Source organism: Oenanthe melanoleuca, chromosome 1 (genome assembly GCF_029582105.1).
Source record: "Oenanthe melanoleuca isolate GR-GAL-2019-014 chromosome 1, OMel1.0, whole genome shotgun sequence".
Classification (NCBI taxonomy): Eukaryota; Metazoa; Chordata; class Aves; order Passeriformes; family Muscicapidae; genus Oenanthe; species Oenanthe melanoleuca.
In genome coordinates this window covers 11,073,619-11,098,831 of record NC_079333.1, presented here as the reverse complement: position 1 = coordinate 11,098,831, position 25,213 = coordinate 11,073,619, and the positions used below count along the sequence as shown (strand labels likewise).

Genomic DNA, 25,213 nt, shown 5'->3' with positions numbered 1-25,213 from the left:
CAAAGCTCGGACTTGAGCAGGTTCCTGTTCAAACTTCACTGTGAAAGTATAGAAAGAGGAGTTTTCTATTTCTCTTCCCCTCTGAAACAAAAGCTCCTATGGACAGATATGACACTGCCTGATGGCTGAACTTCAGCACAATCACCCAACATGTACAGGTGTACTGATGAGGAAAACATTTAGCAATTTGAGACTCACAGATTCAATCCCAGGTCTCAAAAGCTTTGAATAGCACCTCTAAAAGGACATTTTTATCTATAAACAAACAACCAATAAGCATTCCAAACTGCTGAAAACCTAGGTATAAATTGCAGTTTTAAGCTATCATGTCTTACATCTCCAGAAGGCTGAGGTGCAACATGGAAGAAGATGGAAAACAGCTTGCACACTGTTTGAGCTACAAAGCCAAACTAAGACCTCTAGCAGGCTTGGGTTAAGTCAACATTTTAAACAAACAGCTCACCATGGAATTACCAGCCTGCATTTAGAGAACATTTACTTGTTTATAGCAACAAACTCAGAACATTACTGCAATTCAGAAGACAGCTAAGTATGATATGTGTCCAGAAGAATTCACTTTATGCTTGTGTCTTGGCACATACTAAGAAATGCCATCCAACCACTCCTCTATTACATGGTCAAGCAAAAAAAAAAAAAAAAAATCTGTTAGGACAAAAAAAAAAATCACAGCCAACATTTCCTTACATGGTTACAGTTTTCAACTTCTTGCCCAAATTTAGTGATGTAAATTTAAATAACACACCTAAACAATGTATCCTGTATCCTTTATTTTAATTACATGCACAACTATTTATGAGTCAAAGTGAAAGCAATGATCCATTAAAGCTCCCCATGCCTTTGTGACAAATTTTGCAATATTACCAATCACCAAATTTAAGGTAAAAGTTTGAAATATCACACAAGCAACCTGAGGGAACCAGAGACTACAGAAGCACAAAAAGCAGGAAAAGGAATACCCTGTGAGCAAATATCATAGGATGACTGAATTTGGAAGGGACAGGTTCACTTTACAGAGAAACAGAGGGAGTGAGAGAAATGGCAAGCAAGAAACTAAATTTCCAACACCTTTATTCCTCTGCCCATGAAACTCTACAGAACAGTTTACATCATATCCCCCACCAACCCCTGCCTCATGCTGTCCCACTGTGGAAATAGTGGAAAAAAAATACTCCATCAATGACCATTTTAACTCATATGGGGATTGAGCGCTGAATGTTCTTCAGCCTACAACCTTGCACTGCATGCCCAGGGAAGTCAGGTACTCATGTATGATGTAGAAATGTATACATTTAATAATATAATCCTAGGCTTTTTGGTATTAATGCACTACCACATCATCCATCACAACCCTTTGCATCCATCATGACAAATAAGAAACATAAAGCAATGTAAAAGATAGATAGTTGTGGTAGGCTGCTTTCAAAAAGAACAATATTGGTAAGTAGCTGAGCTACCAACTAGGAAGGAAATAATTGCTTGATTCTCACCCATCAAGCTGGTTCACTACTTCCCAGAACTAGAAGTCTAGGATCAAAGGAGATCCTGACCCCAAATATACTGACATCAGGAAAACAAGAAGGCTGCTCTCAAACACAATGCAACAGAGTAAAATGCCAGAATTGGTGTTAGGGACCCAGAAAACAGAAGTTAAAGAGTACCCTTGGAGATTTATGCTTGTTAACTTCATTCAGTAAGCTATGCACTTTTGGAGGAAGAAAACTTATCAGACTGTGATAAACTCACAGAGAAAGGAGTGTGGGGGGATGCCAAGCCCCAGCTGTCCTGTTGGGATACCTCATTTGGTAAAGGGAGGAGCTGCAATCCAGCCCTCTGCAAGTCATGAGACTGGAGGAGAGACTGCACATGGTACATGAGGAATGGGACAGGAGAAAGGGGAAACAGCAGCACTCAGTACAGTTTTCACTGATTCCCCACACATTTTCCTTCTCCCACAGCCATCCACCTTGGCACACCAACTCAGTGACATTCTCGGAATGATCTGGGCATCTCCCATGGCACCTTTTCCACAGGGCTGGTCCTGCCAGGACATTGCTTCTTGCACATGACCAGAAGCCCACTTGGAACTTCAAAAGATAAAGTTAACTATGGTGCAGTGTTTTAAACTAAAACATCTGGGGGAAAACTTGCACAGAAAGGAAGGCTAAGATATGATCCCGGCAACATATCCATGTCCTGTGAGTTACTTCCCCTCTGCATCCCATGTCCTGAAAACTCTTAAGTTGTGCTCAGCATGGGATGAAGGAACCACTCCACAGGCTCCATTAATTTATTATTTCTAAGCCATTTTCAGGCTGTAAACTCTTACAGCCAAGAAAAACTGTGACGTTACTTTTTCACAAGGGGGCCACTAAAATCTACTGCAGGAAAGTAAAAACATACAGTGGAACACTTGTGTTTTGTTTCTTTAAAGAACTTGATGTCTTAAGTTCTATTTCAAGAGCATAATATTATATAATATATGATATATAATATATAATATATAATATATAATATATAATATATAATATATAATATATAATATATAATATATAATATATAATATATAATATATAATATATAATATATAATATATAATATAATAATGAGAAATTTTAAAAATTAATAAATTAAAAAACAACACACAACCAACAAAGAAGTATTCTAAAGCCTCAAGATTTATGGATCCTTTAATAAATGTTCACCTAACTAAACAGTAGCAAAATCATGCATGGCTGAACTCGTGTCCCAAATGTAGGTTTATTACAAGTTTAAGAAGAGGTAGAAAAAACGTTGAGGAACTTGATTCATTTCTTGGCAGGTAAGGAAGAAATGAACATGATTTAATACAGTTTTGTTTTGACATACTCTTTTGGGGACTCAGTTTTAAATTCATGTTATTATCAAGTCAGAAGTCCTCAAGAGCAAGACTTTTAGAAGTTACATTGTAGGAAAAATACTACTGCTCATTCTAACCCTGCTGAATGTAACTGTTGAAAGCAAAACTTTGTTTCAGAGCCCTCTGAAGAGAGACTCCCTTCTTCCCCTGCAGAGGAGGATGACTTCCACATGTGCCTATTTCTCTAAGGCACAAATAAATACAGGGTAAAGGCAACATTTCCAGTGATGTTTGAATCTTGAGAGTTTGCTGTCACTCAATACAAACGTGTCTTCAGGAATTTCACACTCTTAAGGCAAATACACAAACCATTTATGACATTATTTCACAAAGTCAGTTAATTGGTGCCTATAAAAAACATACATTGCAAAAGGAAAGCATCAAAATGTCAAAACCCTTTTTTCCTTAACAAGCACTCCTTAAATAGAAGGCTTTTCTTTCTTTGCAATTTAGTTTTAGATTATATTACACAATATATCATTGTGACTGACAGTAGTTAACATTTAGATATTGTTGACCTATGTGATGTGTCAGGTTACAAAAGCCTCCCAAAGAAATCAAGAAAATACTTCTACATAGTCAATGCAACCCAAGTAGCCAATCTGTCTGTGGATAAATAAATATGGTATTAGCTAATGTTCTAAATTAACATGCATTAAATTTCCTGGGATGGTTGCTCAAAACATAAATCTTCCTGGCTGACAGACAATATTAATAACCTAAATTTTCAACCAAGTGAAGTTATAAATCTTTCGATGGTTTGCTTGAATTACATTCCATAGACCTAACTCCAGAAGTTTTATTATCTTTTAGGATCAAGCCATTATAATTCCAGACACCACAGACTTTCACATGGTATGGCTGGTGACCATAAGAACTAGCTAGGTCTCTTTCTAATCTGTTTTCAAGGTATAAAGTTGCACACTGGGTATAAATAACATGAGATCATAGGTCTAGCATAGGCTTTTACATGCTCTGCCCTCAGCTCTTATCTCTGTGGTTAACAAATTAAGAATTCAAGTTTCCATAAAAACATTTACTTAAAGATTCTCAGTTTCCTACATAAAAAAGTCTTTAATAGAAATGCACATGTACATAAAATCAGTCCTTTAGATTTGGGACTGCTAGGAATGTAAAATCTGATTACACAGAGAGGGTAAAACACCAAGTCACATGAGCACCATAAAGATCTTCATAGAAATAAAATCTTTGCTTCTGTTAGGACAAAGACAATGTTTCTGCTATTGCAAAAATAGCTATGCATCCAATGGAATAAGGAAATGAGGAAAGACAAACAAGGGAAATACCAAAAGATCTGCAGGAAAATTCAAACAACTATAAGATTACTAAATGCTGAAAGAAAAGAGGCCTAAGAACAAAAAAACTTCAGTGGGAGGGAAGGGAGAAGGTAATAGAACAAATAAAGAAATCTTTCAATTTCATTATCTACAGCATTACCTACACACAACATGCAGGTAAGTAAACCCTTCCCATTAAAAATACAAAACCAAACCAACAAACAAAATGACCCACCTCAAAAACCTCCAAGTCAAGCAGTACATGCAAAACAGTAATCCAATTTATGCAGTCTATTGGGAGTTGAGGGGAAATTTGGAAGAATTCATTCAAAATAAGCTTTTAACTAAGCACCAATGAGGTGAGATGGAAGGTCCAGGTACAAACAAATAGGCAATCAAAAATTAAGAGAGGAATAACCATCTGTTCCAGCCTGAAGGGAGGTTACTGCAAATTCACCAACTCTGCATTGGCAAGTAAAATTCAGAAGTGATTTGAAAAGGACAGCAAGTTTTGACCATGTCTGCTTAGTAAAGAGATTTGCAGCATGGTAGAGACAGGAGTTGGAAAACATGAACTGACAAAAACATCCTATGAGACAGAGTAAGAAGAAAGCTAAATTCAAAACTATATATACAGTGAGGTACATGGTGGAAAGCAACACTGGAATTTATAGAAGATGATGGGTACCAAACTAACTAGCATTATTCACATTATTGACCTATGAGATCAGACCAGGCTATTCAGGGCGTTTTTTCAGGCATCTTCAAACTTTCCAAGGTCTGACAAACCCTGCACAGCCTCTATAGGCATCCTCCACTGCCTGCCTGTCTTTGTGGGAAAAAAATGCTTCTTTATATCCAGGCTTTATCTTCCTTATCTTAATGACTCCTATTGCCTCTCATCCTCCCAATATGCACTGCTCTAAAAATCTGGCTCAAGTACATCAGAAGACTCTTTTATTCTCTTTGCAAAAATGAGAGAGAATTGCCTTGCTAAGACCTCTTGCCACTGTCTCTCAGTGGGCACAGCTCAGTGGGTCCCGTGGACTTGTACGAGTCAAGTTTCCCCAAGTAATCTCTCACTCAAATCCTTAACTCCTGTTCAGAATTCCCTCAACTATGAACAGTGGTCTTGGAGATCTCACTGGTAAAAACTGAGGCAAAGCAAGGCACAGAGTGCCTCATCTGCTCTATTCAGCAACACTCTCCTTGCTCAGCCCTTTACAACCAGTATAACACCAAAACCTTTGCTTGTTACCCTAGACAACCTTTGAGACATCAACTCAGGTTAGCTTTCACTTTACTAATACCATTCCTTTATGCCTGGACATTTCCAGTCTCCTCAGCAGCCCCTCTCTGCCTGCAGATCCTGTACACTGCCTGCCTGAAGCTTGGCTATGAGCTCCCTGAGAGCAGAATGGACCACTCTGGCAATAAGGGAATGCTGTTAGCCTTCCTAAGCATCTCTGCCCTTCCAGGCTGCCACCTGTGGAACCCCAGATACTTCTAGAAGATAAAGTCTGCTCTCCTGAACACTGGCTCTGGGTCCTGTTATTCCTTTCTTGTTCCCATTAGCATCTTGCAGTCTACTATTTCATGGTTGCTGCAGTGAAGAGTACCCACATTACTCCAGCTTCAGCTCTCCCATTTTTGGGGAACAGCAGATTCAGCTGGCATCACCCCTAGTGGCCCCATACAGCTAGTCATACCAAGAAGCTGCTCCTCATACCCTCCAGAAATCTGGTTTGCTTGTGTCCTGCTGTGTTGGATCCAGCATGGGTCAGGATGTTGATTAAAGTTTCCCATGGGAACCACTGACTGGAATCCAGAGACTTCCTTGCCTTTAAAGAAGGCTGTGTGCACATCCTCATCCTGAGGAGGGTAGTCTGTAGCAGACTAATCCTGGTGGCACTTCTACCAGCCCCTCCTCTGTACCTGATCCACAGACTCTCATCTTAAAATGCTACCTCGTTCCATGCAAGTACCACACACATTTGAGCTACTCCTTCAGGTGGAAGGCAGTGCCTCTCCTTGTCATCCCTACTTGTCTTTCCTGAGGAGTCTGTATCTCCTTTATACCACCCCCAGTTCACACTACACTCACATCTTAGGATAAGATAAAAGAAAAGTAGTGGGAGGCTCAGGAGTGTTTTACCAGAGCAGTATCATGCATACTGTTTGTACTCCCCTGAAAGCATCCATTTGTGGAAATTGCTGGGCAGAACATTGATCTAAATGGACTCAGCCTGAAGTACAACAGCCATCTTTCAACAGTCAGTACAAAAGTAATAGTATTAGTTTATGTGAAGTGCTTCAGCCTGAATAATTTGTTAAAAATGGGTATTAAATATTCTATTTTCTGTCTCTCAAAACTTCAGACTGTGAAAAGTTACAATACATTTCTTTCTTGTAGACTACAACATTTGTTTCCAGTAGACTAAAAATAAATTTCCCACTGTTGCATTCCAATTTCACTATCAGTTTTCTGTAGGTTAAAATGTTTTTCAGTAGATCTAAAGATTATTTACAGAAACATACATCTCCTAAAAGATGGATTCATAAAGTTGATGTATGCCAATTATTGATATTAGAATATTAGCTTTCAGCAGGCAAGTTGCCATAGTGTACTCATTTCCCTACTCACCCTATCTTTAAACAAAAGGCACACACATTGATTCTACTACATAAAACAACACAAACCGGTTGCAATTGCATCCATACCAGACCTCCTCCTTCATTCTTCTGAAGTTTCCTTCTTTATTCCTCCTTTTACCCTATCCAGCTGTAGCCATTTGAACACCTCCAGTCATGGAGTGTTTATCTCATTTCTTCCACCCACCTCCATTGTCAGCCACCCCCTTTCAGTCATTTGCATGTGATCCTTTTAATATTAAAAAAAAAAATAAAAAAAAAAATTAGTTCCTCATCTGAAATCCAGTCTTCCCATGTTTCTAGGCATCCACAATTGTCACTGATGTCAGCATGAGCTGCATAAGCCCAGAGCTTCAGAGCTTCAGAGAATCAACTCCTTGTCTTCATCAACTTCTTAATAAGAAACATTTTGAAGCTTCACTTAGATATGCTACCAGTCCTTTCTACTTTCAAATCTGACTTATTGATAGAGACATTCAGAGATGCAATAAATAACGTGTAAAAACATTTCATGCAGTGGCCTAAACTTCTCAGGAAAAGAGATTATTTTAATTTATGCACTTAAAAAGAGCTGACTCACCTCCCAACAGATACAGAGAAGAATGCACACAGCTGATTGAAGAGTGCTTACCTGTATGACAGCACTAAACCAGCAGGTGTTGCCAACATTCTTTAACCCCACTGGGCAGTTGTCTTGCCGCTTTCGATCATAAGGGTTTGGAGAGTCACTCCACACCTCTGGATGTGTCCTCTTTAAACTCGCTTTATTTTCTGCAATACTGGCTTCTAGAACTCTTCAGGAACAGAAGGGAGAGAAAAATGTGAGAAAAAAAACAAACACCCCAGAAAAAAAAAAAAAAAAACAGAAAAAAAAAAAAAAAAAAAAAAAACCACCCCACCAAGCAGTAAATTACATTAAGGTAGCAATACAGACATCAAAATGACATCAGTCACTTATTGTTAGTGAGCAATATATGCAATAACGTGTCTTCAAAAATGCTATTTAACTTCTAGCTATGCTACAGCAATTCCATTACCCTTTGGAAAATGGTATTGGTGAGTGCATGAAACTCCTGTAAAAGCTCTAGATACAAGAGCCATGTCTACAAGTCATCAATTATTTAAGAAACAGATTCAAACAGGATGGACAAATTCTAGGCAGCACTAATAGTACAGTGCTTTCATCCTCAAATGCTTTTATTGCTAAGTGAAGCACAAAGTCACCAATCTTTCATTTACTGACAGGAAGCCAAAGCTAGGTAGGCAACTTTCAAAAACAAGGGTAATTTTCTTAGTTTTCATTTTTGCAACTTATGCAACTGTGTTAATCACTTTACATGGCAAGTAATTATTTTGAGCCATGGAAAGACATCTCCCTGCAATTTTTCAAATGCTACCCAACACTCTAATTGTATGCTTCAATGACCACTTTCTTTGCTGGAAACTGTTCCTATGTGATTTATGCTGAATATCCATATTCACATGACACTAAGATCTGATGGAAGCTCTTGAACTCAAGAACATTGAACTCTTGAACATTATTTCTGTATCAGCACTTATCCTTAGCCTGGAGACAAAATACACCTTTTAAGTAATTTGTGGTAGGTGTATTTTAAGTAGAAAGATGGAGATAGATGCATTGAGGTCATGTAACAGTGGCTCTAACTCATAAGTCCTGAGTCTGGCATGTGCATTACTGACACAGTAGCCACTGTCCCCAGCCATCCAAACCAAGTCCCACACAAAAGGCTGAGCTGCTCTCCAACACCAAGCACAGGATTTCACAGGCTGCATCACAAGCATCTAAGCAGTCTGAGCAGCACAAAGAGTTGCCCCTCTCAGTTCTAGACTGACTAATCACCAAAGAAAGGCAGGTTTAGGTTGGTCTGTAAAGGGAGCTCCTAAAGGATAAAGTTGAACATCTTTGGAAAAACATACAAACAGACAGTCCCTCTCCCCATAACCTCTCAATTTCCTACCTACATCTTTAACTCAAGCTATGTTCCTGCCAAAGAAAGAAAAGCTATCTTACCAAGAACTATGAAGCATTATATTAATTTACTGCAGATCACTGCACTGGGCAACATACTAACTTGTCATTGATACTTATTTCAGAAAGAATACAGTAAAAGAGAGGCATTCTCAATTTGAGAGACCATTTGATACATACATCACTTTTGTATCTGTCTCGGGAAGAACCTAAATTTGGTAATTTCCTAAGGATTAATTGATTTAGTTTTTTACACCACCTTAAAAACAGCATATAATCCACTAAGAGTTTCTGTTCTGACATCTCTTCAAACACTGCACAGGGATGGAACCTGACCGTGACTGTTCTAAGAGCCTTTTCTGACAGTTTTTTTTCTGCTAAGAAACCCCCAAAATATAAAGAAACAGTCAAATTCATTTCCCTTTTCATCAATACAGTCTTTCTAAAGTGTTAGACAACCTGTGTATCTCTGCTTTGAGAGCAAAAGTTGGTCAATGGGGACATTAAAAATCAATTTTAAAATGCTATACATAATTCAAATAATTTGCCATGCAGGTAGAATTGCTTAAAATCTTGTTTAACTAAATTGAAGGGACCTTAATGTAACAGGACTACAATACCTACTTCATACCACTTGTGTTTCAGGTAAACAATCAAGCTTCTATTTTTTGCTCCCCCCAGAAGTTCTAGAATATTTCAAGGTATTTCAAGATTCAAATTCAGAAAAATAAATACTCTCCAACTGAAACGGTTCCCTGACCCCATGTGTATTACCATTCATCAACTTAATTACCTACTAAAATTTTTCTTGTATTTGAATTTTTTCTTTAGCAGGTAAGGGATTTACTCATCTCTAGCTTGACCTGAAATGTGTTTCCATGTAAAATATTTGCTTCTGAAGGCACCATGGTATTTTTTCCTTAATTCTACTTATAACATTCTCTGTCCTCAGAAAGCACATGCAATAACTGCACATTCTACGTGCTGAATTAATTTTCAGACCTAAGGATAGCTGTAATGCAGTTATAAATCAAAAATGATAAGTGAAATAAAGTACAGTGAGCACAGTAAATAGGAACCTAATGATCAGCTCAAAAGCTACAAAAATAAATGTATTTATTAGCACAGTGAGGATCTCATAAAATGCTCACTGTCTTACATTTATAGAGTCACAAATTTGGGATATCACCCGGATCAAGAATCTTACACTGCTTGACAAAACAAGCATCCTTCCAGAGAGTTATTGCAAGGATTTAGCAATTGTGAAGACAGAACTGAAGCCCCACTTGGGCACAGCAGCACAGAGCCATCAGCTCCATCAGCTAGCTACATGCAGGGTTTGGCAAACTCCCAGATTCACAAGACCTACAGCTCCCCCACCTCCAAGGGCTGGAACCCTGTTTGGAGGGAACTGCTGTAGCACGAGTTAGTTAGTGCCAGGCTTGGCATGAGACTTGAAAGCAGTGTTTTATTTCTCTGGAAAAAGCTGGGCACAGCAAAGCAGCTTTGCAGAACTGCAGGGTGCCCACCAGACAAAGCAGAAAGGCCAGGGCAAGGCAAGCCCACAGCACAAAGATTCAGTCAAACCACTCCAAGGAAGCCCACACAACATGCTGCAGAAAAGCCCACTCTGTCAGGTTACTCAGCTAAAAGAGCATGGGGAGGTATTTGTATTGTGTTGGTCTTACAGCTGGATATCCAGGAATATATTCCTGACTCTACAGCATTCCACAACCCCACCTTGGATCTACACACACAATGCTTAACCACAGTGCAGAGGCCCCAGCAGTTTCATTGACCCTGATTTTAAAAAAAAGCCCAGGGGCTGCGCACACCTTTTATGCACTGACAGCACAGAATAATTTTTATATGGATAGTACCACAGGCACAACACAGGCCAGCTGATTTCTCCTTCCAGTAATATCTCACTGGCTTCCCTAGTGAATCCCTATTTGGCCAGCTTCAGACTCCTTCAATCCAGGAAAAGTAATATAAACAGGAGAAACTTCTTCACAATAGGAAATACCCTGATCATGCACATTTTTCTGGGAGATTTAAAGAGGAAACAGGAAAAGACTTTAAACGTGCCATGTACAAGATGTTCAGCTCAGACACCTGGACATTTCACTCCTCTCAACACCTACACAGTAATCAGATCAGCCCTCAGTAGGTATTCTAAAGCAATTACATTCAGGAAGACAAATTCTATGTGCATTACAACATTAATTACATAAGTAAAAAAATTCCATTAATTCTCCCTTGGAAACCCTAACAAAATCTGCACAAATTAGGTTCCAACCACTACAAATACCTTTGAAAAAAATACCCACAACAGCAAAAACTATTTAAATATGCACATGGCCTACATTCTTAAAAATTATACATTTCCACAGTTTAAATTTGCTTATTATTGACCTCCTATTTGATTTCTGCTTCTTGTTTTATCTAGAAAATCAAAAGTAAATGGTTGTAGCTTGACTTGTTTACAACCACAGTGTTCTACATTTTGTTTTGAAAAATTCTGCACAGATCCTGTGCTTTCTATTGGAGTGCCAACATTCTTCTGCAGGGTGTTAACTATGAAGGGGGGATGGTTTCTTTTCTTTGCTTTTTTGTAATAAATCCAGTTTGAAGTTCTGTCCTTAAGGAAACTGATTGAACAGTTTGAATCAAGAATTCAAGAATTCTGAACTTCCTGTATTTGTTCAAGGCTGACATAATTTGCCATGAGCTCAGGGCGCTTCTTGCTACGTTACTGAGTTGATCTAATGTCCCAACGATGCCAAAACCTTCAAGATCCTCATTCTTCTCTGCCCCCATTCACAAGCAAAGTCCCATTCCCTTCCTTGTGTCATGAAATACTATGGATCCTTCTGTGAATTTTTTATGGCTTTGTGAAATGAATTTGTGCAACAAATGGTCCAATGAACCCTCCAGCAAGCATAGAAAACATGGTGCAGTGGACCAAGGGGCACATGACCTGAAACAAGCTCTTCATTTGATATTGCACCTGTTACTGTGTGCAATTTTGCCATTAGATGCAAGTCCCTATTTCAGAAGATCAACACTTTCTCTACAAATAACCAGACTGTCTAGATGCCTTTGTACATACAGAAAAGATAAGGCATCCTTTGTTATTTTCTTCAGCCAGAAAAATATACACTGTAATTTAAGGAGAAAGTGTTTATAATACTAAGTTATGGGCTAAGCAGATAGGACCAAAGAGGGGTTTTCAGTTTCAAAAGTGAAAAACAAAGTCTACAGCAAAAAAATCCCAAATATTCAAGGATCCCAAGAACTGAGCACAGCAGAAACAGTCAAGGCTTGGGTAAGTAAAAAGAGGGAGATAATTTTCCATCTCCAGAAATGGGTCCATCTTAATGCCTAAATCACAACTCTCTAATCACAACAATTCTGCTTTTCAAAAAGGAACATGCAAGAGCTGATCTTCTGAAAAAAACTGGACAGAACTTCCACCATCATCTTGTATATATGCACATACTGAGGTTTTAGAAAAACCAGCCCCTTAAATGCTTCTTCCAGTTGTTAATGAGAATAAAAATCCCTTTCATCTGACTCTTCCCTCCTAAAATGTTATCCTAAATTCATATAACAAGATGACTTTTTTCATAAATGCTGGGTGGAGGGCAGAAGTGCATGTTTATTCTCACAATTAGCATATTTATTTTTCAAAAAGAGGAAAGAAAATTACTGTTGATAAAGTAATATAAATAAAGCAATAAAATATCCATATTCTCAGAAATGGAATTTTCTAATAAGTCATTTAGCCTGTCAAACACAATGAACTGAGAAAAAGAATTATTGTGCTTAATCTCCCCCATCTAAATTATTTTTTTATAAAATTGGTCTCTTACAAGGAGGCAGTACTTTACTGCCTATCAAGGATCAAATCATTGCCTGTTTCCCCTAGAACAAGGTCAGCCACAAATAAAAAACTCAACATTCTCCTCAAGGCCAGTTACACATTGAAAAAACGTAACAACATCCCTCCCACAGAACTCTACACTCAGGTTTAGCCCCAAATATTTCATAATTGCATCAACATTACCAAAAAAACATACACTGTACAAAAAGTTATCATAAAATCTTATCAAAAGTTAGCTCAAAGACTCTTATCACACCCAAATGAGAGTTAAGTTTATAAAACTTTAAATCCAGAACTTCACCCAAAGCCTATAAATCTTATTTGTTAAATAGGTTAATAACATTCTTCATCTGCTAAAATGCAGCAGCTGCTCTCAGTATCCTCAAGTCATAATATTAATACCCACTCCCCCAATCTCAGCCTTAGCATAGAGAGAAGAAAGTGTTATTGTAAAATGAACACTGCAAAAAACAGAACAAAGTATTTATTAGCTTCTTAATTATATTTTGGTTTTGTTGCTTTTTACCTGGTACACAAGAGAAACTTCTGGGTTTAGGTCCTATTTAAATATGACCACACATTCTCTATCTCCAGCCACTTCCTCCATATTTAAAGAAATACATAAATATGAAACATACTATTAAATCCTAGTCCACACACAATAGACTATTTTCCAGTGTAGAACATACAATACATTAAAGCAGCATCCTGAAGCCAGGCATATCAGTAGCACAAGTAAAAGTAAACAAGTTATTATTTGTTAAAAGTTTAAAAAAGCAATACAGGCCAATCTCCAACTCTTTAATTTAATTTCTGCTTTATATAAGTTGGTTGTTTACCTGCTAATGGCTTGTTCCTCATCTGTTATTCCAGTCTCCCTGAATGCCCTGTTTGATTCCTCCAAACTCAAGGCAATTGCCCTCTGAAGATCATCTTTATCATCTCCAGTGAGATCAATCACATCTGAAAAGCAAAACTATCTTTCTCAAAATTAAAAGTGAAACAGAATGAAAGGTAAATCTTACTGTAGAGGAGAGAGCCCACGTGGATTGCTGAGCACCATTCCAGTCCATCCCTCCTGTGCCCTACACTCTTCCAACCACTAACCCTGCTAACAGCCCCCTTCTGCTTCCAAGCCAGATAAAAACCTCAGCAGCTCACTCTTGGCATGATGGGCTGTAGTTGTTGCTCCTAATGTTCTTAAGTTTCACAAAGCTATGGGACAAATTTAGGAATACATGTTTTCTGAAAGCCTTCTTAAAGCAATACACTTAAATGCATTACTTCAGCTACTGAGATCAGTTGCTTCAGGGAACACATGATGAAGAGGACCTTAGTTAAAAAGGATACCTTAATTGAGCAGAATTGATATTTCCTCCTCGTGAAGGAACATGCAATGAAGTTTTCCCAATGCAGCCCCAAATTCTGCAAGTATTTCTGCACCCTGGTGAGCCAAATACTTTCACACAGTTTCATAACAAGTGGGAGAGTTCCTTACTCAACCTAATTATTTTCTATCCTGTTTGTGCATTCCTTTTCTGAACATATTTAAATTCGATTTCATGTACTGAAAGTATCCCATCTCAACATGGAAAAAACAAATACTGGAGACAAAATGAAGATCCATACTCAGATACATGAGGAATACAGGATGGATTACTGACTGATAACAGCTCTACTTCTGCCTTCTTCACCAACTCTTATTATAAAAAGGATCAAAGACTGACATCTCCCATAAACCTCCTTATTTCCTGAGGGCTGCAGCAACACCTCTGCTTCCAATTCAGATGGGAACCCACTATATATCACAACACAAATCATGCCCCCATCAGGCATAGCCAAGCTTTTAGAGCAGCTGGAGACTACAGGAATGTCCTCCAGCTGCATGAGACCTTCAAAAATGCCAAGGTCACCAGTTATGACCATTTCAAGGGTCAGAAGTCTCATTTTCCAAGTCAGATGGACAGAAAAAAAGTAAAAGTGCAAAAGGGGCTTTTGTGTGCAATATCAGACAGACATGCACATGGAGCATTGGCTGGTTTGAGTCTTCCTCTTCCAAGGCAAAGTTTACCCAAGAAGTTGCGAAAGAGACTTGACTCCAGCCTGGGGTTTGGCCACTAGAAGCCGAAAAGCTCTGAGAGAGAGATACAGATTGGAAACTGGCAATTGCTCACAGAGACAAGAGGCTTGTCAGCATTTCTCCTTCCACAGGCCAACCCAATTACTCCAAAGAGCTTGTCTGTCTACGTTCTGACTTTTCTCTTTTCTCCTGTATGGGCCAGCCCTGCTGTAGAGATTGTAGTTTCTCCTATTCCCCTCAGCTTTCTTTTTTGGGACATTTCTCATTGGATCAGAACAAAACACTAAACTTTGTATATAAAAATCACTGCCATAGTCATGCATGAACAGAAAATGGGATGACCTGTCCTTACAGAAAGCTGAAACCAGAAAGAACTTGTAAAGAAACTCTTCTGTTAACATCAGCAACTTCTGTTTTCTTCAAATAATGGTTGAACTTCTATTTTATTTAGTGGGCCTTTAAAGAGAGCACTCTTACCTGCAGAGTACACTGGGCAATCTGCCATGATCTAGAAGTATGGAAAAACACTATTGCTATAAAAGCAGCACTTCCTAATTTTATTCTTAGGCCTTCTACAGTCAGCTCAGATCTTCCAGCATAAGAGGAGGGTACTTCAACTCAGATGCCTGAAATTCTCCTTCAGATGTACTAAAACAATTACCACCACCTGCTGCAGAATTTGAGAAGTTTTGATAAATATGCTGCCATGCTGAGAACATCATTTGGGAGAAAAAAACCAAAACTATTTCAGCCTGGGTGACACACAAACCTGGCTCTGTCCTGCAGCCTGAGAGCAGAAGGAGACTAGAGAGGCTGACAGAAAGGAGAGGATCCCCTCACCACACACACACACTACCTATTATGCTCTAAAATGTGGTGCTTGTGCTGTATTTTCTGCACATTCACAAGAAGCCACACACAGCACCTCATCTTCCCTGAAGCCAAGCTGTATTTATCAAGTTAGGAATAGTGGTCACAACCAGCAGCCACACGTGCTGATGGACAAGTATGGGATTGCTCTGGTCACTTCCCTACAGAGGAATGTTCCTTGAGCAAGTCTCTAGTCAGAAAAGAGTGATGACATTTTTATATGACAATAAAGAATGATAGATTAAGAAGTCAGCTTCTCTATGGGGACTATTTTCTAGAAAAGAACTCTTAAAGTAGGTGAAAATGATGCATTTAACAAAACCTCTCCCAATATACACAAATCTATCTGGATCAGCTCCAACTCACACTTCCATTAAAACACTCAATTTCTCTGCAACTCCCTAGCTCTGATTTTTATTAATCTATACCACCATCTTACGTGTTTAGATGTTTATTACCATTCATATCAACATCAACGACATAATTTTAATATTAAAACCCTAAATCTCTTACTTCTGTTTGCTTCCCAAAAGCAAGCAGAAGTAAAAGATTTAGCATTTTAATATTAAAATTAATGATGAGCCAAAAGAGCTTATTTTGTCATGCAAGGGTTTTGGAGCAGACCTCATAGGATTCTCTTCAGAAATGTTCTATTCATACATTGCTCCTGCTCTATATGAAAAAAAGCCAACAGAAGTGAAGACACACTGCCAGGTATCACCACTACATGTGAGTGGTGCAATTGATTCATGTCACAGAGGGTTTACCTAGCATAAATGTCACAAAAATACATTTATAAATATCAGCTCACCCATGGTAACCTAGTTCACACAAGCTTTTAGCTCACAGCAAATGTAAAATAAAAATGGTTTTGACATTTAAGCTAATGTATTTATAGGTAACACAGTAATTCATTAAGCTGCAACACCTCACATACAACTTGAATCCTAAATAAGATGATAAAGAGGACTTCAATGGAAGTATTAAAAGAAGAGTAAGTCTGAGACTAAACTCTTCATCCTAAAAAGCCAAAACTAAATATTTATAATTTTTTATATATTACCTTGTCTCCACATTCTGCATTCCTGTCATATGGCTATACATTATACAAGTGTGCATATAATACATGAAATTCATGTTTTCTTTTCTTTCTTGTTTTTGTTTTAAAGTATCTTCATGTTTTATAAATTCTTGTCTGGGGATGTTAATTTTACAGCTATTAGTAGTAAAACATGAAACTGAGCTGCTGAAGTTTCCTGTCTGATCAACAGATTTCTGTTTTAAGTATGAGTTTGAAGAAAAACAAAAAAGATGACTTTTACTCAAAGTTTTTATAACATAGACAAGTTTTTCTGTGATAGGCTGAAGGATAAATTTCATAAAGGTGTAATAATAATGCCACTTGTCAAAATTTAGTTACCTGACTTTAATTTACACATCCCAGTTTTGTAATACTCTTCTCATTTAGCCCACAGAACACTTCAGTTCTCACTGGCTCATCCTCATAAAGGTACTTATTATTTTAATGTCAAATTGCCTTAGAAAATGCAAACATTCTTAACCAGGCCATGACTAGTAAATAAAGTTTGCTTATGCAAAAATTCTCCATGAGCGAAGAAACTTCTCATCAACACAGTCTGTCTTAGTGCATGTGTTTTTATTCAACAAAAATTATCATTCATAATCAACCATCTGCTGTACTAAGAAATGTATTCTTGGTTTGCAACATTATTATTATATAATAATGTACCCTTCTGATACATAAGGTTCAGAGAGTTTGACACTGTAATTCTACAAAACAATTTTAAGTTGTATATTGAAATCTGGGACAAATACATTAGTGTATATATAATAAATGCACATACTCTATGTATCCCCATAAATCTTCCCTAAAAAAAAATACCTATTAATCTGTTTACTTAGGAAGTTTCTATCATCATTCAAATAAATGGTTCTTACTTGGTTATTGCCTAGGTCATTAAAATAATTACTGTGTTGTTGACTTGGTACTTATACAAGGAGGAGGCAGAGAGTAGGAACTTCAAACTTAAGTAGGCTGGGAAACCCAGCATGAGGGACAGATCAGAAGTAGCAATTGAACTCAGGGACAGGCAATGAACATCCACAGTGATGCAACAACTGGAAGGAGGAGAGAAAAAATGAAGGGGCAGCCTTGATGGGTTTAACAGAGTAGTGCAAAGTACGAAAATCCAGCAGCTACACTCCAATTTCAACACATCAACAATGCAAAAACTTTAAAATGGAGTTGAGGCTAAATCTGGTTAATTTATTACAAGCAGAGCTAAGCAAGATCCTACAAACTGCCACCTATTCTGTGAAGTTAAATTCACAGTGGTCTCAGGCTCCTAACGTGAAGTTTGAAAGGAACTTAGGTGGCTGTCTGTGCAAATTTTGGTTAAAACTGGATGGGGGCAGAGCATCCAGTACCCCTGAAACAATTCAGCCAACTCAAACTGCTGTACTGGTGCAGGAGCTTGTAAATATTGGTCACCACTATCCCACAGCTGCCTCATCTCAGCTATATTTACAACATCCTACAATTATAACACCTTAAACCAACGAGTCTCACACTGATGGGGAAGGATAGAGGTAATCATGGCACAAAGCAACATGTGAATCTCTAAGATAAAAAGAGGACCTCAAGGTACAAGACTCTTGACATACTGAAGCAGGGATTTTGACATACTGAACTGGAAAAACTCCCAGGAACCAGATGGACGTGACACAAATAATCCTTTAAAGAGAAGGAAATGTGATGAAGACACATAGCAATGGCTGAGTTAGGAAAGGTGACAGAAGAAGCCACTGTCAAACTCTACTCACAGAAACAATAAATGAACAGCTAGAGAATGAGGACTGACTAGGACTTGTGCCAAGAAGGATCCAGGAGCTACAGCAGACTTATGTTCAATCTGCAATTCACATCATCCCAGCACTGAAGAAAATAGGAAGTGTTACACTTCTGTCAGAGTACTATGTGGGTATTTATAGATTCACCTATTTTTCTTAAGAACTAAGCTGATGTCTTCATTATTGTTTTGAGTGCCATAGCTCAGAAAAAAAAAAGCATACTAAAGAAGGCATAGATGGAAAGAAAAAAAAAGACAATAGGTATAGGAAATGCATCCAAATACTTAAAAGGAACTTAGGCTGCTTTGTTTAGATCTGAGAGAAGTCCTGAACACTGTCTTCAAGCACCAATACTCCATCTGAGATAAAAGGAATGAAGTGTACTATAATTTCCACAGGGGGCATACAAGGAGTAAGGGATTTATGCAAGACACTAGGAATCTAAATGTAGGGACAGTGAAGTTTCAGAAGAAATTACCCTATAAACATTTCAGAGTCTCTAGAATGGAACAGTAAGAAATGTTTTATAAACATAACCTCAGGAGGATTTAGGTACCATTGAATCTAAACTCTAACTCTCAGCAAAGGATTGAGTGACTTTTGAAGCATATGCAAAGGCTCAAAGTAAGAACAGGAAGATAAAAAGCCAGAAGCCATGAAGTCTACAATCCTCCAATTGCTGTGTGTGGCATTTCATAGCTACACTGTAATATGCCCTTATAAAACGGCTTGAAATCTTTTGTTTTGGCTATGGAATGTGCAATTGCAAAGACTAATAATTCAGTTTTAATGAAAAATAGCTGAGTTTTCAAAAGAAGGAAAGGAGAAAATTTGTCCTGACAGCATTGGAACACAACACAACTTCCAAAATACATCTCTTCATTCTGTTCCTTCCTTTAACCCTGGGTTCTTCAAGTTCCTTCAATAATAATAAGAAAATGAATATATTCTTAGCAATCCAACAGTTCTGTTGTGCAGCCATAGAGGAAAATACATAAAATTACTTCAAATGGGAAAAAAATGTTTCTAGAGAATTAAATAAAGTGAAAATTTTTGGAAGTACTACTAAACTTCTCTTGCTCATTTCTAAGTACAATGCATAGGATTTTTTTTACAAAGTGGAACGTTAAAATTAACTTAGACTGAAAAGTGTGCATCTGTACATTGCAGGCCTAATGCTTAAGCACCTTCTCCTCACAGAGTGCAAGAAGGAAAAAAAAAAAGCCAAAATTCTAAAACCACCTTTGCAAAAGGATCAGATTAAGCTGGCATCACTGTTGATGTGAAAATAATACTACATTTGCAGGTGCTTGCACATGCCATTTTGAACAGACAAAAAGGCAGTCATCATGAGTAACACTGACTGTGCAAGTCAGTCTTTGTTTAACAGATGGGGAAGATTTAATAAAAACCTATTCTTTTGTTGCAGCTGCTGAAATGTTACATTTGGTAGTAAGGCAAACCAGATTTCCTTATACCTCCTACCATCCAGGATGCAACTCTCAAACCACTTACAACCACTGTCACTTTTGGAAGAGCCAGCGCACAATTCTGGCTGTTATGGTACACATCAGTATTTTCATTTTACCCCTTAACTAAATAACCATGTCAAAGAAATGTAGCCAGTCAAGCTCACAGAACACACATCTGACATATCTTTATGCAAGGAATAAATTCAGTGGCCGATGTAAATGGCTGGAGGTTTTCTGTGGCATGAAAGACAGCTCTGGTATTTATCTATGACTCTCATCCCCAGTTTGGATACTTGGTGGGACCCCAAAGATTGGTGACTCTTGACATCCAAAGTTCCAAATACACAGAGGCAGTTAAGCAGTGAGGAACAGTAAGACTGAGTAATAATTAATTCATGTAATTTTACCTAGGTGGGCTAATAAAGGGAATCAAATTTGAGAGACAAGATCCTGTCAGCAACTCAGCACAGCCACTGAGAACTCCTAATAAATTCTTTTGCAGAAGGGAGAGCTGATGGTGAAAGACATCTGCTGAAGGTTTTCCATCCCTTCCCCTCTCTCCTCACAAGTCACTCTCTTTCACACTCCCTTACACAACAGTGTTTACTAACAGAGGGCTCTGAGACTTGGCCTTCTTCCAGCAGCATTCACTAGATCTCTACAGCAGCCTGGGTGGGCTTCATGATCACACTGGTTTAGGGCTTTTGTTCTGCTATAGGTGTTCAGTTCTTGCCTTGTATGTCCTCCAATGTGATGAAAAGTTCACAACATTATCTCATTATGTGTTTTCAGTGTAAAACAGCAAAGACTGACCAAGGGCTCTCATCTTTGCCGCCAGTGAGGACCTGACCAGATGCTAATGATGTTTAAAAAAAAATAAACTAAAAACCTACTTTTTCCACAGCTGTTGGTGTTTCTTGATCACTGACTTGTCGTGCTGTATAACTGTAAAGAATCTGCCTTCAGCTCTCCAGAAAAGAGAATCTTGAAATTCACCTTGGAATGCACAGCTCAAGACCTACTCTTCTCAGCTGGACCATCTGCCATGGGTAATGTGGGCTCTTGCAGGTTTGATTCATATCCCTTGTCACCCTATTTCTTCAGTAAGGTTGTACAGCACAGCAAGTAACAGCAAAACTAAATACTTCTATTAATGGGATTGCTATTAAATCTAATTAAACACAGACTCCAAGAGAATCCAGCTTACTATTCCACTGCCATAGTAGGTTGTCAGTACTAGAAACTATGACACAGTGGTGAGTTTGCTCTTAATAACCTTCATTTCCTCAAAGGCAATTTTCTGACACTGAAAATTAAAAGTATGAGGAAGGTTGTGTGTGTTTTCTTTCCAAAGGAGTTAAAAGAAAAAACACACAAAAAACCCTAAGCCATCCACCACAACTTAGTAAATGGATAACATAACTATCTATAATGCACTCAGGACACTTTATACAGGGCTGCTATTAATACCAAGGATTTAAATCTGTTTTCAGATCAGACATGCTGAGAATAAATGCATCTCTAATAAAAAAAAGTTTAAAAAGTTCATGTGAAGGTTCTACACAAAAAATACAAATACAATAGACAAAAAATAATTGTACAATTGATAGAGAGATCTAACTAAACTTCTTTATATTGAAGCCATCATAAGCAAAACAAAGGGGGAAAAACCTACTGCAGGAGGCACTAAATAATTATACTTGTTTAATAAAATCTACATAAGTGTACTACACGTATGGTCAAAGAACTGATATATAATCAAAATATTCTTCATTTGCATTGCATTGTAAACTAACTACAGCATCAAGAAACTCAGATTATACAGCTGTCAATCCCACTACAAAACTTTCTTTGACTTTTACTTCTATGTTATTTCATATATTCATTTGCAGAACACATTTACTTTTTCTCCCCATAAATACAACTATACATGGAAGCAGAGGAACCTGCAAGACTTAGGTTGTGGGACCTCATTTATCAACTAAATTAAATTATTTAAAATCAAGTATAGTTCATGCTAATTTCATATATAAAATACCTACTCCTTTAGTACAAAATTCACAATTAACCTCCCATTTCTCCCTTTGGGAAAGCCATTCCTGTCAGGGAGAAGCTACTCTTAAGAATATTAAGCTTTAGCATATTAAGACAAACAATGACAGACTCTCCTCCAATTTTGTTTTGACAGAGGAGTACCCAGCTTTTGCCTTAAATTATTCACTGCATACCCCAAAATAAAGTCTGTAATATGGGGGGGGGAAATAAAAGGAAAATAAAACATGGAAAGCCCAGTTATTCACCCTTTGATCAGTACCATACATACAGGTAAAGGTAATGCCTAAAGGTCACTCAAATTAAAAAAAAAAAAGAAAAAAAGAAAAAAAACAAAACAAAACAAAACAAAAAAAAAAAAAAAAAAAACAAAAAAAAACAAAAACAACAAAAAAACCCCACTGAAATAAGAAAAGAAAGAATACATAATAATCTAAGAATTGATAAATAAGAATTATCTGCAGATTAACAGTTATGTCACAGGCAAGGTTTTATCTCCCATGCCTTTAAACTAAACTTATGAAAAGAAAAATACCTACTGGTGTCTGCCTGGCTGCCCACGCTGATGTATCTGTCATTCCCAGGAAGAGCTGTTTGGTAGTAAGTTGCCTCCTCTAGCTGGGGCACCTTGGCATTCTTTGCAGTGAGAAAAGCCACAGCCAACTCCAGATTACCATTGCTGTCCTTTAAGCATAAAAAAAAAAAAATCCAAGAAGTTAGAGTCCCCTCACACTTTCTTTACTTTTCCTTAAAAGCAAAGGACATGATTAGCAACTTCAAATCAATAGCCACTGCACTGTCAGGTAAAATACTGACTCAAAGTTTGAAAACTTGACATACTCTGCATATTTCACTATTTTTAACCAAAATAAAAGATAAAACATCTTAAATAAAATAAAAAAAAAAAAGTTTTGGTTGAATTCCACTCATTTCAGGAAAGAAAAAAAACGCCTTGCAGTGTAGGTCAACCTCTCACCAAACATAACCAGCACATTCCCTGGAGGCCAACTTCAACAGGAGTCAGGTGAATTCTTCTGAAAATATAGTTTCATTTTTAAAGCCAGAGATTTTGATAAACAGCTGCACACATGACTTATGCTAACTACAACTGCCTATTTTTGTGTGATATATATTTTTGATTTAAATTACTAAATCCTCATTTACCATGTATAAATGGCAAAAAAATCTGCTTGAGGGAGACAAAGAACGTTTAAAATTTTTATATATATATTTATGTATATGAAAACAGAATACAGAGAGATCTGCCATTTTCTCCTTGCATCAAAGAACTCTTCTGTGCTGTGAAATAAACTACAATGGTTGAAAAAACATTAAAACAATACCAAGTTAGCAGAGGCTGGCAAGTTTAAGCAGAGTTCTTCATTCTACACAGTGAGCAAGGCCTGTGCATGATAGAAAACAGCCACACCTTGACAAGAAAACACCACTCGATTCCTCAGAAGCTGACCATCTGTAGTAGCACCAATGTATCCCAAAACAATTCATACAAAGGTTAAAGGCAAGTCATAACACTCCTGTCTTTTCATTTTTGAACATTTGATTCATTTTTACATCAGCACCAAAAGAGAACAAGATTCACTGTAAAGTGAACAAGCTATCATTATTAGCTTTTCTTTCTCCCTGAAATAAATTCAAGCTGGGAAGGGAAAAAGGAAGGGAGGAGAAGAAGGGAAGGAAGAGAAGGACAGGAGCAAGAAAGGGTGGGATTTATGGCTTTCACAGAGTTAAGATGCATTCAGGTGCATTCAGCTACAAGTCAGTTATCTTACCTTCAGTGCCTGTTGTAGTACCTGGATGTCATTGATACCGGTGATCTCCCTCAGCTGATTTAAAAATGTTTGCTGGTGCTAAAAATAAAAACAGATCATCCAAATAAGATTAGAGCCAAATAACAGCAAAACCAATTCTTAACAGAGTACACTCCTCTACAAACATTAAAAGCATATCCATATGAGGTTTATGCACCACAAAAGGGTAGAACCTTCATTACTTGAGTTTGTCTTAGTTTCTGCAATTTGGGCACTTTTAATGCCCAAATGTAATGATTCTGCATTTTGGTGGGTTTGCTTAGTTTTGGATTTTTTTAAACAAAAAAAAAAAACGGGTAAGTTTATGCAATATGAGTTTAAGAAGCCTATATAAAGCCACAATTGACCCTTCTAAATAAATTAAACACCACAGCTTTGGTCTCCAAAGGCAGTAGTGGAAATAGCTGACTGAACACCCACCAAAATCAACTTCTTTAGCTCTCAGCTATTCTCAACCCCATTATTTCCCTAATATAAATAATTCCTAGTCATTCCAACCACAAAACCAGGAAATTCAACTTTGCTGATCAGTGAGGTGCTTAAAGAGAAATACTATAAAGTTTCCAAACAAAACAAGTTTCTTGATACTGAAACAGAACTTTAGGAATCCATCCAAATTGCCTTCCTAGACCAGTTGAATCCAACTCTCCCAAATCACTTAAGTCAGCACCCAAGACTGAGTTTAAAGCAACATTTGGAATTAGAAAAAGAAAAGGTTCTGGGTCTCTTAAATATTCACTCCATAAGAATTTTGAGGCTTGGTTTTGTTTTTATTTAAATAAAAATCTGGTCCCACCCCTGTTAAAAGCCAACAGATGATTCACTCTGCTCAGGCTCAGCTATCCCATCACAGAAGCAAAAATCAGACACTAACTGGAACAATCCTTGAACTCCTGTTAACCATTAAAAGCATCTTAACCATTAAAACCATGAAAACACAGAGCACTGACCATTGTTCCATAATAACAAATTCAATTGTTCCTTTGGCAGATGGGAAATGGAGAAAAAACATTTGCAAATAGTTTTTCTTTTTTATTCTTTGCCTACCACATCCTGAACTCAAAACAGTAATTTCATCCATGAAAGAAAATTTTTGCAAAGTACAAGGTTTTGTTTGCATGAAAAAAGCGTATTTCCTATCAGGAACAAATAAACATTCTCCTGCTACTCTCTAAATTCATTTTAAAATAGAAGCTATAATTGCCTTGCAGCTTCTTCTAAAATACTTATCTTTAAACTGAATTATCTGGAATCAAATATTCAAATACCCTTATTCTTCCCTTATCACTCTTTGTA

General features: G+C 37.5%; 1 protein-coding gene across 3 annotated transcripts in view; it reads right to left on the bottom strand.

Annotated features, from left to right (window-relative positions):
- USP25 (ubiquitin specific peptidase 25) overlaps window positions 1–25,213 on the bottom strand; it is an 88,854-nt gene that overhangs the window by 43,991 nt on the left and 19,650 nt on the right. For 2 of the 3 annotated variants that reach the window (XM_056489687.1, XM_056489696.1), the window contains exons 2-5: window positions 23,879–23,956; window positions 22,628–22,772; window positions 13,583–13,706; window positions 7,499–7,661 (exon numbers count right to left, since the gene is read on the bottom strand). In XM_056489687.1, the coding sequence (XP_056345662.1) occupies window positions 7,499–7,661; window positions 13,583–13,706; window positions 22,628–22,772; window positions 23,879–23,956 (510 nt within the window). Of the gene's footprint in view, window positions 1–7,498; window positions 7,662–13,582; window positions 13,707–22,627; window positions 22,773–23,878; window positions 23,957–25,213 lie in introns of those variants that run through there. The other variant, XM_056489703.1, reaches the window with a different exon arrangement.